This window comes from Rhineura floridana, chromosome 7, assembly GCF_030035675.1.
Source record: "Rhineura floridana isolate rRhiFlo1 chromosome 7, rRhiFlo1.hap2, whole genome shotgun sequence".
NCBI lineage: Eukaryota > Metazoa > Chordata > Lepidosauria > Squamata > Rhineuridae > Rhineura > Rhineura floridana.
This window is the reverse complement of record NC_084486.1, coordinates 53,969,030-53,985,348: the sequence shown is the minus strand read 5'-3', so window position 1 is coordinate 53,985,348 and position 16,319 is coordinate 53,969,030. Positions and strand designations below refer to the sequence as shown.

The window sequence follows — 16,319 nt, the reverse complement described above, 5'->3', positions numbered from 1 at the left end:
GTCTTGCCAGTGGACTTTACATTTGAAAGAAGTTTAACAATTAAACCCCTTAATAGCATTACTGCATCACTTGTTCATACATCTCTCTACTACTGATACACAATACAGAAGCGACAAAATATTTACTCACTTTATTCTTCTTGTACAGTAGCAATAAGCGTATAATATACATTCAGTGGAGTATTTAACAGCTTTTCGACTTCGTATGTTGCCAGCAGATGATCTTCCTGATGTTTTCCATAATATTATGTGAACGCCAATAGTACTATTTTAACACAATACAAACTCCCACCACATAAATGAGATTTATATGTAGTACATAGGTTAATGGCACAATGGCTAAGGGAGGAACAGGCAGCTTCAAGGCTACTATTTTATTGGCTGCTACTTTTTGTGAGATCAGAACAAATAGAACTACTTCAATGTATGTACAATTGCCAGTAACAGCAGTTTTAAATATGCTGGGTTTCCTTTTTTAAATGTTTATCTAAGCTTTGCAACACAGTCTTAATGTTTTTACTAAGGCCCAGAAACATGCAGCATTCTCCTCTAACTCTGTATGAGTTTCAATACTTCTATTTTTCCCCAATTTTTTATTTGCAAATATAACGGGGGGTGGGGAGGAATAAAAATAGCAAGAATTAAAAAACATTACCTGCTGACATTAATAAGAATATTCCTTCAAATCCGATTTAAACAATACACAGTCCAAATATTTATCTGAACAAAATTGATTGTAAGCCATGCATTCAAATGTAGAAAGGCATTTAGAGAACTCCTACGTGAGCAGTTCTGCAGATTCACTTCAGTAGAGAGCTCCGCATGTCTAGCCTTTGGTTGCTCTTTCCGCTGATGGGAAGTCCTTAAAAGCAGGAAACCTATTTGTATAAGTTGCAGTGCTCACCCCCACCAATAAAGAATCGATACCTTACGGTAGTCTTTCCATATGTAGCCATTTAGTAAATACAGTAGGGCCCCGCTTTACAGTGCTTCGCTAATGCGGCAGCTTTCAGTTAGGGAAAGTCCCTGCATTAAGGTGCTTGTTCCATTTTTACGGCGTTTTTTTCCATCGTGCTCCATTTTAACGTCATTTTTGTGCGACGCATCCCATTATCATCAATGGGTTTTGCTTTACGGCAATTTCCGCTTTACAGCGGGGGTCCGGAACCCACCGTATGAGCGGGGCCCTACTGTACCAAAATAAAGCCAACCCAACTGCTCATCTAGTTCATTAAATCATATTTCAGACAGTTGACACAACAGGATGATACATGGTGTTACAGTACACAATAGCAGCTATATTAATTTGTTCTACTCAAGCATTTAAAAAATGCATGTTTGCCAAAGGATAAAACTGAAATGAATGATTAAGTAGCAGTCTAAAAACAAGTTTGCTTTTAAGTCCACAATACTTACAGCACCAGGGAGGGGAGGCCAGGCAATACATCTCTATAATTTCTAATTTGAAGAGTTATTTAAGGTCACTTAACGCTGAAATGATTTTCAACTACATTTTCATAATTGCAATCAATAATACTTCTTAGCAGGTGCAGTTGTGCAGCAGCAACAACAATGTGTAAAACAAAACCAATGAAAAAATTCAGTCTATACAGATTTTTTTTAACAAGCTATTCATATACCCTTTTTCCCCCTTATCAGGTAGGGCCCTCCTATACAGAGTACAGCAAAATATGCTTGGCTGTGGAAGTGCTGAACTACCAAAATGCCTTGGTTGATAGTGGTAAGTATTGTACTAGTAACATACACAAACTTTTATTTAACTAAACAGTAAGATCTGCAAAATGACATTCCTTCCTGATTTTCAATCTGCATTAACGCTGCTAATGCTACAATAACTTAGGAGCTGCACTCTCACATTTAATTAGAGGTTAATATCAGGTTCTTTTGGGCCAGCCCCTTCAGTGGTAAAAATGGACAGCTGGAGTTCGTTTTTAAAGTGTTAAAAGCCATTGTTAAAATTCAAGAGAGGCAAAAGATGTGTAAATCACAAATATTTAGCAAATGTTTGTCCTTGCCTAGAGCATACGTGACTAAAAACTAAGCCAATTGGTGAGTAATTAGCAATGGAAGTTCATAACAGAAAATGTGCTAGACACGAGATATCTCTGTGTCCCAGACTTGACGAAAATCAAGGGATGGCTATTGCTATATTGCTCTATGTTTGAGCTTGGGGCCTTGGCTCAATGGGCCTTTGGGCTGATTGCTCAGCCATTCCTCTTAAACTGTGAGTGGTAACTTATCCAAACATGGGAAGATATGGATAACCGTTGCTTCAACTTTAACTGCACGTTGCAGGCACCCTTATTTATACCACTGTGAATAGTTTCATTGCATAAAAACTTTCACTTTAAAAAACAAAGGGAAAGATCCCATACTAACACACACCAACCTGTATTTAGGATTTATAGTTGAATCTTAAAGAAAACCACTAAACCACATCAAGTAAATACTAGACTCCAGTCTTTAGAAATGTAAGGCCACAATACTCTTGTCCTAATACTCCCTGGTTTGCAATGAAGTGGTACCAAGAACAACAGAAACCAACATCTTCTTGCACAAGTGAAATAAGACAAAGCAGCTTAATTCCTTGCTATGTTATGTTCCATATGGATATTCCTTTTGCTCACACACAGTTCAATTAAAGACCTCCATCTAACCTATGCTTGGATGAATTGAGCAACAAGAGGTTTGTTTACACAGGAGCTATTTGGCTTCAGTTTTCAATCTTCCCCTCTACAATTAAAAACCAAGAGCACAACATTAAGGGACCAAAACATAACCATGTCGCTGTTGCGTGCACAGGAGTTCCTTTTTTGTTCACCACTTGGCATGCCTGGATGAATGTTGTCATGGTTTCTGTAGGAGACGCAGATTTGTTCCCATCTTACAATGAACTACTGTAAGCTGTAGTTGTCAACCGTCTTCCAATATAAATCCTGAGAGACACACACAAAAGAGATAACTAGTAACTGCTGTGCTTAATTTTGAAGCAGAGTAGATTGTATAGAATCCCCATTTCCTCTTGCTTTGACCAGTAACAATCAGCATGGAAAAACCAAAAAAAAATGAGTAGAAGGAATCTACATGTACATAACCTCTTATTTTTCACCAGCAGTCTAAAGATCTTGTCACAAAAACAGGAGAAGGTATTATGGAATGTAGAACAGCATGCACTGCTAGGGGTGTGTTTATAAGTTAACAGCAATGCAGCCTCAGGAGTAATTTTTTAAAATGAAAAGATGCATCCCACAGCATATTTCCTTTGCCCATGAGCTCCAATGGAACAACCGTTTCCGTGACCATCTGCATGGAGCCTTTCAATATAATTGCTGTCATTCACACAGCAGCAAGAGCATTTCTGTACATTCTAGTTACCTAAATACTGATCCTCATCCTATATCTTTATAGCTTAGACGTTTTGTTACCATCACTTAAAATAACTTTACACCATTTTATTTTATAAAGGCCAGCGTCCACCATGACCTCACACCAACATAAATGCTTTTGTAATGGTTGCTTGAGTCTAGATTCAGTTCATGTAACCATATTTGATCATGATAGGTAAATTACATTTTGACATTTTTGCCAGACATTGCATATAGATCAGGGATGGGGAACCTGTGCCCCAGGTGGTGTTTAACTCCCAACTCCATAATCCCCAGCCAGCATGGTTAAGGATGATGGGAGCCATACTCCAGCAATATCTGGTTCCCCATCCCTGCCACAGATACAAAACATTTGGCAGTGGGCAAAATGGTTATGAAGAGCTTAGATTTTCTATTATACAGCAGTTCTGTGCCTTGATTACAACCAATTTAAGACTGAGCACTGTACTTTTTTGTATGTACTTTATACACTGATAAACAGGAAAGCATTAATTTGGTTTTGTCACTGGTAGCTGAGGGGATCCTGCCACAGCCCATTAGACTTCTAGCCCTACAATCCCAGAGGGAATTAGTTGAATGAATCCTTACCCAAGTCCAATAGCAAGCAGATGGGAAAGCAGCAGAGATGGGAGAAAAACCTTCAAAAATTCTGCAGAAAAGATGCCCCCTTTCTTCATCACACTTGTGTTTCTCATGCTAAGAGTTGCTGTGCGCTTAGGGTGTTTAAACAGAAATTCTCTGATTTGTGAAGAGAAACAAAGAATTCAATCTGTAAATGTTTGTCACTATATATCTTCCTATATAATAATTTTGGCCCACACTACCACGCTTTTGTACAGGTGCAAGCCTGCACAGAAGCATTCATGCATAGTATGGCACTGCAAGACAGAGTGGTGGTGATGCCACCACTCACCAGTAGTGTAGTGGCAAATTCAGAAGTGCAGGGTCCCTTCATGTCAGTCACAGCCATGTCCCTCCCCCTCCTTTTAATTTTTTTAAAAGATTTTCATTTATTTTTGGTGCAGCGTTGAGAATTAAATTCTTGTTAATGCCTTCTCCCACAACAACAGATATCTCTAGGAGCCAATAAGCATGAAAGAGGTGAGTGTTAGCTACTGGGAAGAGTCTTTTCAGTAGCTATTCACCTCCTTTCACTCTGATTGCCTCCAATCAGCAGGAAAAGACAAGGAAACACATGAGAAGACTCTTCTAAATGGATAACATACTCCCCTTTCATGCTGATTGGCTCATAGGATGCTGGAGCCAAAGGGACCCTGCTCCCAAAAACGCAAGGGGTCTAAGACCCTCTGAGACCCTGGACAACTACACCCCTGCCACTCACTGGAGGTGCCCACCAGTGGCAGCAGGAAGAGGAGTCGTGTTGGTCACCCAAGGTGAGCAGGAGAGTGAACCAGCAAGGCACCTAGCAGTAGCCAGGATTGGCAGGGCCTGGCCCTTGTTGAGTCAGTCGGTGGGGGTGGGGAGACCAGTGGGCGGGTACACTGGCAACACTGGGCAGGGTTGGTGAGCGAAGTCCCGTGTGTGCATATATGTACACACACTCTAGGTGTACAGTCCCTGTGTGTGTGTGTGTGTGTGTATACTTTTTTTGAACTACAACTCCCATCAGCCCCAGCCAGCATGGCCACTGGATTGGGCTGATGGGAGTTGTAGTTCAAAAAAGTAACTTTTCCAGGCTCTCTATATGTGTGTGTATCTCTCTGTGTATATAATATATATATATATATATACACACACACACACCAAATCAATCTTCCCTCACAGTATGACCACTCACTTGGGTGGAATGTTTTCAGGCCTGCTGGACCAATCCCACATCCAGTCTGATTTTTTCTTCAAAAGCTGCTCAACTTCTTTCCTTCTTTCCAGAAAATCTTCTTCAGACTAAAAGCAGGAGATGTATAATCAAATGTCTTGGATACTGTTCCGAAAACGCACATTACGTTCCTCCAGTCTTTTCATGCACACACAATTACCACCGTTGCTAGTCCTGTCCCACCATTCTGTCTCCAGCTGTCTCCTCAAATCATGGTTCCAAATCAGACTGAGTTTTTGTGTACATGTGGACGGCGGGCTCCATCCTTCAGACCTTCATGAGCAACAAGCAAACTGTGGCATGGCCAGGCTAACAGGGATACAATGGAGGGGTGTAGGGCCAGTGAGTGAGATCCTACTCCTCCTCTCATGTGATGGCAAGTGTATAAGCTACTGATGCCCAAATACAGCTATTGAACATGAACAATAAACTGGACTCAGGTAACCAGGCATGGATCTATGGGTTCAAGTTGTTTCATAGACAGGAACTAGAAAGACCCATTGATGTATGACGTATTCCACTTCATCATCAGAGGTTGGGAACCTCAGGTCTGGAGACCAAATGTGGCCCTCCAAGCCTCTCTATCCAGACTTTCCCCAGGCCACAAGCCTCGTCAACCCTGCTCTACATCCTCCTTGAGGGCTTTGACTGGCTGGAACATGTCCCTGAGCTACGATAATGCCTCTTTCTTGCCTGGATGGAGGAGAGGTGTGTGTAAAGCCCTCTGGCTGAAATGTAGCCCACTCTAGAAAGGGTAAGTGTCACATCCATTGCTCTGTCTGCTTTTTCCTCTGGCCCCATCCACCTTTGGAATATGGACCCCCCCAGAAGGTTGTTTATCCACAAGGGAATGTGGCTCTCAAGGCTGACAAAAATGGTCCCTGCCCCCATTCTAGATCAAGATCAGTTGCTTGTATTTTCTATACTCAGTTTTTCAGAACTATCACAGGAGTCAGCTTAAGGCCATGTCTGCATTAGGGCAATTCAATGTGCAGGATGGGTTACAGATCAGGTACCTAACTAATATCTACATTTAATCACAGTTTTCAGTGCAATCTTCTTGTGGCCAGCACTATTTTCTTCTTTTTTGAAAAAAAAAAAAAAGACCTGTCTATTTCTATACATAGTCATCCTTCACATTTAACAGATCACAACAGTGTACGCTGTACAGTGACCACTGGCACTTTAAATCTCCATTTGACTTACATTGATATCATCACCGTATCCTCATTTATACAAAAAGCAAACTCAATTGTCTGAATGCTGACCCTTATGGAGCTAAACCTTCCATAGACATGAGGGAGGTATCAGTAGGCTTGGGGCAACCCCAATGGCCACAGCATGCTGACATTATTGAAGTGGGGATAGGGGGAATCTGAAATGGAGTATCTTTGAAAAGGGTATGGCTGGCAGGCAGGCACCCTGAACAGGACCATTCCACACTGCAACATTGGGTACAGGCCCCACTTGTGGCAGCAGAATTCTCTCAAAACTTATTTTTCCTTGCAGAGGCCACTCCACTTGACAGACCAGTTACAGGCTGCAATCCTATACCTATTTACCTGAGAGAATGGAGAGTTTTTTAAAAAAAAAGTTTCAAAGAGAATTACAAAGTGATAGGAACATGGAAAGTGAAAACGCACAGTTAATTATTTATTTAAAGCATTTCTATCCAAACTTTCAAACCCATATTTCAGGGAGGGGAGTAAAGTTGATCACAACATAGTTACAAATATACAATAAAAAGAAAACCAATACAATTAAAATATAGGATCAAATTACAAAGTAGAGTCATATATCAAATCAGATGCCTGATAGCTAGCCACGACTTTTTTCAGGATACACCATTCCATCATCCCATCACCAACAGTCAGTCTGCATGCCAAAACGCCTATGAAGAAAGGATCTGTCAGGCTTCTGATAGAAGGAAATAACTCCACAATCTGGGTGCCAAAACTGAAAAGGTCCTGTCCTGTGTCCCAGCAATAGGACACCAAGCAAGGCTACAGATGATCATCACAGCGGGCAGGAAGGTTCACGTAGAGCAGAATGTGGCTCTTCAAATATCCTGCTCCTAGCCATTTAGGTGGTATAAGTAACAACCAACACTTTGGCTTGTGCCCCCAAAAGATCTAGACGCTAGTGTAGATTTCACAGAGCTAATACACTTAGAAAAGCAGGTCCCAGACAAAAGCCTGGCAGCTGCATTTTTATTTCAAGCATCATCAGTGCAGGGGTGCTACTAAATAAGCACCTGCTGTGACACTCATGCCACTTAGTTTCAAAATTCATTCCAAAATGGAAGTAAGAAGAGAAACGGCATTCCCCTAGTTGCATTACATTGCCATGTCAAGCGACTGAGGAATATGTGATATCCCCAAAGCAAAAGTGCTTCCTTGAGGAAAGGCATCTTATGCATTTGTCGCTAGACCAGTGGTGGGGAATCTGCCGGTCTCCACATGTTGGTGGACTCCAATTCCCATCAGCCCCAGTCAGGGTCCAGCATCCTCTAGAAGGCCGCACTAGACCTTTTGATGGCCTGTGAAGGCTCTTGCTTTCTGACATCCTTTATGAAAGGCTCAGCTTTACCTGAGAGCTATTCTTTTCTCCGCTGCCACGACTCTCCACTTCAGAAGCTCTGTGAATGTCCTGAGGCGTCTGGGAACGAGGAGGACTTGGTAAAGAGAAGTACAGGGCATTAACCCAAAAGGAACAAGTTTTGGAGGTTCTTGCTTTATCAGGGCCAGGGCAATTCAGATTCACATCCCTAACTCAGCCACTAAGGTCCCTGGGTGACTTTGAGCCAGCCACTATATCTCAGGCTATCCTACTTCACAGGGTTGTTGTGAGGATAAAACGGGCGTGTGTAGAACCATGTACCCTGAGCTCCTTGGAAGGAGGCACAGGATGAATATGGAGGAAACAGATACTCTCAAACAAACATAGAAGAAGAATGCTGAAGCAGAGGGAGCGTGAGGGCAAGCTGACATTAGCTCTGATCTAGAAAGAGGTTACTGACTGGAGAAGAGCCAATTGCATCATCTCACTGAACTGTCATCCTCTAAGACTGTAAATGCATATGTGGTAGAAATGGGGGAACATTTACTTTCAAAAGAGCAAGCATTATCTATTTTGATGTACCTGTCACAATGAGAACTTTCTCGTGAACTGCTTCTTCCAGACTCATGCTGGGCATCTAGAAGAATTTTCTCCATATCGCCATTGTGAATAGAAATTGAAGCTGGACCTTGTTCCTGGCTAGCTGGCTGGGGACCATTGCCATTCCCATTCCCATTGCTGGTAAAGTGCAGCTCCACCCAAGAACCTGTTTGGCACATGTTTTGAAACAAACAAAAACCACACAATTCCATATTAGAAAGCTTTCAAGCCCTTTCATTTGCTGACATTCCATTTCAAGTCTGGCATAATAGTCTCCTTCTTGCATTCTAGGAAGTGAGCAAAGTATCCAGATTAATGCCTATTAATAATAAATTTCTACTCTAATTGGATCCTGCAATAATGTAACCCTTTCAGTTATCAGAGCACAGGCATTAGGTCTCCATGCTCAGCTATCCAAATTATATTAACTCGATTCAACACCAGCATCATAGAACAAGGAGCATTACACTTGATTTAAGCCCTTGCATATATCACCTGTCCCACAATGGAAGACCCTTCGAGTCTGAAATCTGCAAGAAATCTGCATTCTTGCATTATGAAATCAGCAAGAAAATCATGGGTACATGTGACAACCCTCCATACATGCTCATTTTGAAAGACAGAGGTGGGGAAGTTGTGGCCCTCTTTCCCATCTTTCCTGACTGTTGGCAATGCTGGCTGAGGCTGATGGGAGTTGTGGTCCAACAACATCTGGAGGCACACTGGTTGGGAAAGGCTGCTCTAGATGTTGATGGACTCCCATCAGTCCCAGCCAGCAGGGCCAATCGTCAGGAACAATGGGAGCTATAGTCCAGTAACATCTATAGGGCCACAGGCACCCCAATCCCTGTTATAAGGTGTAATCCTACATAGATGCTTACAAAATTCTCCCTATCTGAATTTCTCCTAAACTTTTGCGATTCTGAATTACCTGAATTTGGTTCCAGAGTAGCACTAATGTGTTTCCAAGCCACCATTTAACAACAACACACACATAGATTTTGTTCAGACTGACACATATGCAGAGTTTGCCACAGTCTTTAGTCCCCGTATATGGGTCCCTTTTATGGGTTGCAGTAAAGACGCAGCTTTTGCCATTGCGATAGATTTGCAAGGTTCACACTTTCTACCTTCAAATCCACTGTTTTCCTTTCACACAAGCTGGCATTCCTCTGGAAAGGTTTAGTATTGTTGTTTCCTTGTGGCCCCGCTCCTAATTTTACATGCTTACTCCCTCTGGAGTACCCATATTGCTAATGGAGAAGGGAAGGGTGTTTTTTTTTTTGTCAGTTTCATTGTTTCTTGTCAATTGCACACAAAACTGTATGAAACTGAATAGAGGGGTGTGTGAGTGAAGGGCAGCTTTTGCTGGCTGCACACAGAGAGGGAGCTGGCGATGGGGCATAACAGAGCCCGCCCACTAAAAAAACACTGAGGCAAAGCACCTACACGGAGGAGTGCAGCGAACCTGAGAAGGTTTTTCCTTTTCGCATTAAAATTGGATTGGTTTGATACCAGAAAACTATGTGATAGCTGCTGATTGCTTGCAATGTCATGTGAACCATGCAAATTAAATGGGGATACAAGTAGCACCAATCTCACAGCAAGTGAGTATCCCTAAACTACCAAGCAAAAAGGAGTTGATATGATTGCACACAATCACATCATGATTTCAGTTTTGCACCACAATTTAAAAATCAATGCACATACCATACAAAAGTAACCTGTATCAAAAGGACATAAAATTTTAACACATTTTTAAACCTTCTTTTTTAATGTTTTTAAAGCTTTCTTTAAAAATGTTTTTAAATGTTTTTGTTTTAATATGTTTTTAATGGTTGTTATGTTTTAATATATATATTATGAAGTCTGGTGTTATGATGTTTTAAAGTATTTTTAGTGCTTTTGTTTGCCGCCCTAGGCTCCTACTGGGAGAAAGGGCAGGATATAAATCAAATAAATTAAATAAAATGAAATCTGTGGTACAGTAGAGTGGAGTTCATGGAATAATAATGGAATAAGGGAACTGCACTGAGGTAACAGAAAGTCCAGCCACACAGAGACACATATCTGGTTTGTTCCATTTTATTCCATCAAGAGATGCAGTCTGATTCTTTGCTCTGACCTATCCTGATTTCCTTAATTTCCCAAAAGGAAAAGGACCCTTGAGCAGAGAAATGGTCCAGTTCAGAAACACACAGTAAACTTAGGATGCTTAGCAGCATCTAATATGCCAAACATGGTAGGCTGAGATTTGGATAAACAAATTCTCTGCTCCCCCTGCTTCCCTCCCCCCTTTAAGCATTGCAAATCCTGGGCATCTGCACACCATTTTTATACGATATTTATTCAGGCATATTAGGAACAGCATAAGAAACTTTGACATGGGAGATATTATGGAGCTTAAGACACAACCTTCCAGTAACATTTTGCCACCACATTAACAGATTGCCTTTATGTTAGCCTCCATGCTAAGCAATGGGCAACTTTAACTCAGTTAGAGGGTGCAAAATTTATGAAAAGTAAGTTTATTTCTGTGGAAGAATCTGAGTATTACAAGTCTCCAATGTCTACCACAGAAGTTGGTTTTCAAAATGACACCAGGAAAGGGAGAGGGGAGAGAGAGAGAGAGAGAGAGAGACTCTAATAATGCAACATTTAAAATCTCTTAACATTTTAGTCAACCCTGCAAAGCACCATTTAATGACTTTATTATGCAAGCTATGTGTAAGTTCCAAGGAATCAATTTTCAGTGGACATTTCTCCTCCAAATTGTATTCTTACAAGTTTGCTTCTTGTCATTTTCTGCCTCTGGGGCCTATAATTCCCAGGATGCTTAGCAGCAGGGGGGGAATGAGGAAGGCTAGTGAAAAAGGAGAGAGCCAGTGTGGTGTAGTGGTTAAGGTGTTGGACTATGACTTTGGAGACCAGGATTCGAACCCCCACACAGCCATGAAGCTCACTGGGTGACCTTGGGCCAGTCACTGCCTCTCAGCCTCAGAGGAAGGCAATGGTAAACCCCCTCTGAATACCGCTTACAGCTATGGGGCAGTATATAGATGGAATGTAGTGAAGTTACCTCTCAAATTAATGCTGCAGATCAAAAACTAAAATCCCTTTCTGAAAGACTGAAAGACCTTGAAGACAGTACTATGAGAAACCTCAAAACATTAAATAGGCAAGAGGAAGATGAACTGGCTAAAGTTGAACAGCAACTGCAGTCTGATACCAAGGCAGCTGGAAAATTAGAAGAACAGCAGAACAGTCTGTTAGATAGAAATAATGATCTGAGCCAGAAGCTTGCAGAATATGAACCCAAACTGGAAGAATGCAAAACCCGTTTACCAGCCATAGAGAATGCCATTCACTCCGTTATTAGAGTATCAAGGGATCTGACTGCTGTAGAGAAGAAAATGGAAGACATGACTATAAAGGTGTTCAGTGTGGAAGAAGAGGTACTGAAAACTGTATCTGAGATCATGGATATACAAAAAACACTTGAAAGCATGCAGTATGAGAACAGCCTGTTAAAACTGCAGAATGAAATGCTTGTTTTAAAGGGAAAAGTTAATGACTTTGCAGAATTTGCAACGGAAGCAGAGGAACATATAGAAAACCACCATAGTGTGAATTACGAGTGAACCTATTCACCCTGAACAATATTGGTATATTATACAGCTTGAGTAGCATTCTCACTGAAATAAATGAGGTTTCACCTTCATTGGACTCATGTGCATAAGGAAAACTATGACTTTTTTTAAAAAGACAGTGAAAATATTGCTTACATTCCTATGTGTTTTTGTAGGTTTGTTGGTTTAAATAAATTGGACAAAAATGCTATTAAGGGGTTTTTAATATTCAATTGTGTATTTAAATCTTATTCTGAAAATGTTATATATAATAGAAAATTAGAATATGAATTGGCATATTTGTTGTACTCTCCCCTTAAAATAATATTTTGGGAAAACATGTAATACTCTACGTTGGACTGCCCTTGAAGACTGTTCGGAAACTACAGCTAGTCCAGAATGCAGCGGCCAGATTGCTGATGCGGACCAGAAGGTCCGCTCATATAACACCTGTTCTGGCCCATCTGCACTGGCTTCCTATTTGTTTCCGGGCTAGATTCAAAGTGCTGGTTTTGACCTATAAAGCCCTACACGGCATGGGACCGCAATACCTGGTAGAACGCCTCTCCCAATATGAACCTACCCGTACACTGTGCTCAACATTTAAGGCCCTCCTCTGAGTGCCATCCCATCGAGACGCTCGGAGGGTGGTGACTAGACCTAGGGCCTTTTCAGTGGTGGCCCCCGAACTGTGGAACAGTGTCCTCGATGAGGCCGAAAAGATAGTAGCATCGGCGCCAGGCGAAAACCTTTTTATACTCCCAGGCATTTTAAAGTGTATTTTAACAGTATTTCACTATTATCTTGTATTTTGGACGTTGTTTGGTTCTTTTATTTATTATTTATTTATTTATTTATTTTATTTTGTTCGATTTATATACCGCCCACAGCCCAAGGGCTCTCAGGGCGGTGCACAACATGGATAAAATACAATAAAATCACAAAAACAGTAAAATATACAGTATTAAACAAGTCTAATCTAGTCCAATGAGCAAAAGCTCCACCCTTTGTAACCAGCGCCAGATTTGAAAGTTCTCACCCAAATCCATAGCTCTGAAGCTCTGCAATTCGTCCCAAAGATGCTAGCGTGCGTTGACAAGAAAAGCAGTTGTTGCAGCCCCCCAGAAGAGGAACTCCCCTCCAGAAGAGGAACTCACTTCCCCTTCTCACTCCTCATGTTTTATATCTTTTCCTAACTAAACTGACCCCAGTTATTGTACTTATACACTGTGCTTGTTATATCTTTTATGTACACCGCCCAGAGAGCCTTCGGGCTTAGGGCAGTATATAAATTAAATTAAATAAATAAATAAATAATACCATGAAAACCTTGTTCATAGGGTTACCATAAGTCGCAATCAATTTGAAGGCAGGCCATTTCCACTTTCCAGTGAAAAAGGAGAGGAGGGGGACCAGGATAAGCAAGCAACATGTTAAACAACCTCAGGCATCTTTGTTGCCAGACTGGGAATATAAATAGCATACAGATTATATATTTTACCTCCTAACTACTACATAATATTCCCTGAACAAACATGTCCCTCTGGGTCACTTTGAAAAATAAACAGTCTTTAAGAGTTGTGAAATACCCTCTTACAAAACAAAATGAAAGTTATACAAGGCCCCAACAGCTTTCAGTCACAGGGCTTAAATACACAGCTGCCAGCCTTTGTTTTTGACTGCCACATGCTGGGCAGCAATTTAACAGGTGAAGCATTTCCAAGCAACGTAATTCCATACTAGAGAAACATCACACCAGTTGAATTTCTGTCACATGTATCTGTAAAAAGCATGGGGGGCAGGGGGGGGAGTTAACTAATAGAAGTAAGTAAGAGTAAGGTAGCAATCAGTTTGGATCAGACTGGAAATGTTGAAAATAGAGACTGGAATAGAAATACAATATACAACTAAAATACACCTAGAATTCTGCCAGTCTAACCCATACATTCAAAATACCAGGCTGACAAATGAAACCTTGTGCATGATAGAAATCTAAACTTTTGGTGCAATGGGAAATTAGATTCCACACTCTGAAAGTTCCACATTTATAACTGGAATGTTTATTTTTGTTCTCTAGTGTGTGTGCTTTTCTGCAGCATCACATCTAAACAACTCATATGCCAATCCACTTTGTATACTGTAGTCCTAAGTACATTGTATTGTGCATATTAACTGAACATCAATTAAATCAAACATTCAACAATCAAGGGAATGAATAGCTAAAATTCTTTCAGGCTCAAGAGAAAGCTGGCCTTTTGTTTACATGGCACCAGCAACAAAATTATAAATCAACACAACCACAGCATAACATACCCTGGTATTGCATTACTTAATTACCTACAAATCTACATCCCACTGAAGTCAATGGAGAAACTCCCTTTTATGTTGCAATCTACCTTCAGGTTTTTCAGTCTATACTGGTAATAAAACACATGATCTCACCTCTTAAACAAGCACTATATGTCAATAATTTGCAAAGGGCAATTATTTACAGCCCCAAAATGTTGCACAAAGTCCTGAGTAAAGGGTCGATGAGTCACGTAGGCAAAGGTGTAACGAGAACAGAAGAAGAACAGAAATGACTATCACAACCATAAAAGTGTCGTGGATCTGCCTGTTCTGTACTTGGAATGCTGGGAGCTACGCAGACCATTTTTGAACAGTACATGCCATACTGGCGCTTTAAGTTTGCCAAGAGTATGCAAGGCAAAGAAAAAACCGTATATCTCCGATTTGTAGAGAATGCAAATTATTGACAGCCACACAAAATAAATAGGGCATTGCTCAGGAAGGATGGAAAGCTAACACCCGACATCGGTTATTTCATCATCTCGTCGCTCAGCTACTACCAATGCCATTTCCCCACGAATTTTAGAATCGGAACATGTGTTTTTAAATTGGTATACAGTATTTGTTTTTAATGTTTTTAATTGTTGTAAACCGCCCAGAGAGCTTCGGCTATGGGACGGTATACAAATGCAATAAATAAATAAATTTGACTCAGAAATATCTCAACGGTTCAAAATGAACCGATCAGGGGCTCCCAATAGCACTGCTTCTAATCAGCAAAAGGAAAGGGTCGCTGCCCCCAACTCGACCTCTTCCAGTCGAGGCCCTACAGTAAATGAGACCCCCCCCCCGCCAATTATTATTTATTTATTTAATCAGAAGGAGGAAAATCTTTTACCCTGCAAATTCTCCTCTTGCACCCCCGTCGCCTCGCTCGATGACATTTTTCGGAGAAGAAGCGTTTCTATTTTGGAGTCTCTCGGTTTGTTGTTTTTTTCCCTCTGACGCTGTTGACAGTAGCAGCTGCTGCCTGTTTCTGCGGTTTGGCTCCAGCCGCGCACACCCAGCTGATCGACCCTATGGAACTGTTTCTCTGTTATTGTTATTGTTGCTGCTGCAGGTTCTAAGGATGGTGACGTCTCGAGAGAATGAACTGCCCTGATTGGCTGCCAGAAGAGGGCTTCGCCACGCCTCCTCCTCCTCCTCCCGGACTGGCAATGTTTGCGGAGAGCTGACTAAAAAAGAGAACTGGAAAGACCAAAAAGAGCTAGTGTGGATCGTAAATATCAGCCCTTGCGGTAATCAACAGTGGCGCGGCAGTATTTTGCAAGGATCCCAATCTCCAGTAGACGGCCGAGCTTCCCCAAAACAGGCCGGCTATGATAACACGATGTCATTTTTCTGTAGCATTTTAACCCAGGAATTAAATTGGCAAAGAGACGCTGCCTACCCAGCCATATGCTGTATTGCCCGCTTGTGATTGGCTGAAGTCGGTGACAAAAAAAAATCCCTCTTCCGTATTGGTCGCTGAGTATGGCTGGGCTTCTTTCCGATTGGATTAGGAACGAGGGTGAGGTGGGGCTCGCTAAGAGGATCTCATCGACCCCTAGTTAATCTTTATGTACAATTATTACTTCTTGTTTCAGCAGAGTCTCGAGCAGCTCTTAAAGCAGCTGCACTTGCTGGGCAACTTGTTTACCAGCTTGGCACGGTCGGCTGAGAACATTAACCCCTTGCTAGTGGCAATGGCTCTTTTGTGGGCTGGCCTCTCTCCAGCACTGCCCTGGGATGTGTTAATCTTTTTTAAAAAAAATTCTTTGCCATGCAAATATCGGAACAATTGTCCCCTAAATTGCCTCTTATCCCACTGGCCTATTTATTAATCTCACATTGCCTAAACTACATGTCATTAGTGCAATATACCAAGAAATGAGCCCCAATGAATTCAACCGGATTTACTCCCTTCCAGGTAAGTCTGCATAGGACTGCAATTTTAAT

The 16,319-nt window shown here is 41.4% G+C and overlaps 2 protein-coding genes across 2 annotated transcripts; one reads left to right on the top strand and one right to left on the bottom strand.

Moving 5' to 3' along the window:
- Nucleotides 1–116: 116 nt before the first annotated feature.
- On the bottom strand, nt 117–15,732 carry BNIP3 (BCL2 interacting protein 3). Its single transcript, XM_061635639.1, has 6 exons — nt 15,220–15,732; nt 8,386–8,569; nt 7,834–7,918; nt 5,206–5,312; nt 3,996–4,145; nt 117–2,957 (listed from the first exon to the last, which is right to left on the bottom strand). The coding sequence occupies exons 1-6, from the start codon at nt 15,263–15,265 to the stop codon at nt 2,906–2,908; spliced, it is 624 nt and encodes a 207-aa protein (XP_061491623.1). The 5' UTR covers nt 15,266–15,732; the 3' UTR covers nt 117–2,905.
- LOC133388597 (inhibitor of nuclear factor kappa-B kinase-interacting protein-like) lies at nt 11,463–12,044 on the top strand. Its single transcript, XM_061634565.1, has one exon. It carries the CDS (start codon nt 11,463–11,465, stop codon nt 12,042–12,044), a length of 582 nt encoding a protein of 193 aa, XP_061490549.1.
- Nucleotides 15,733–16,319: the final 587 nt, after the last annotated feature.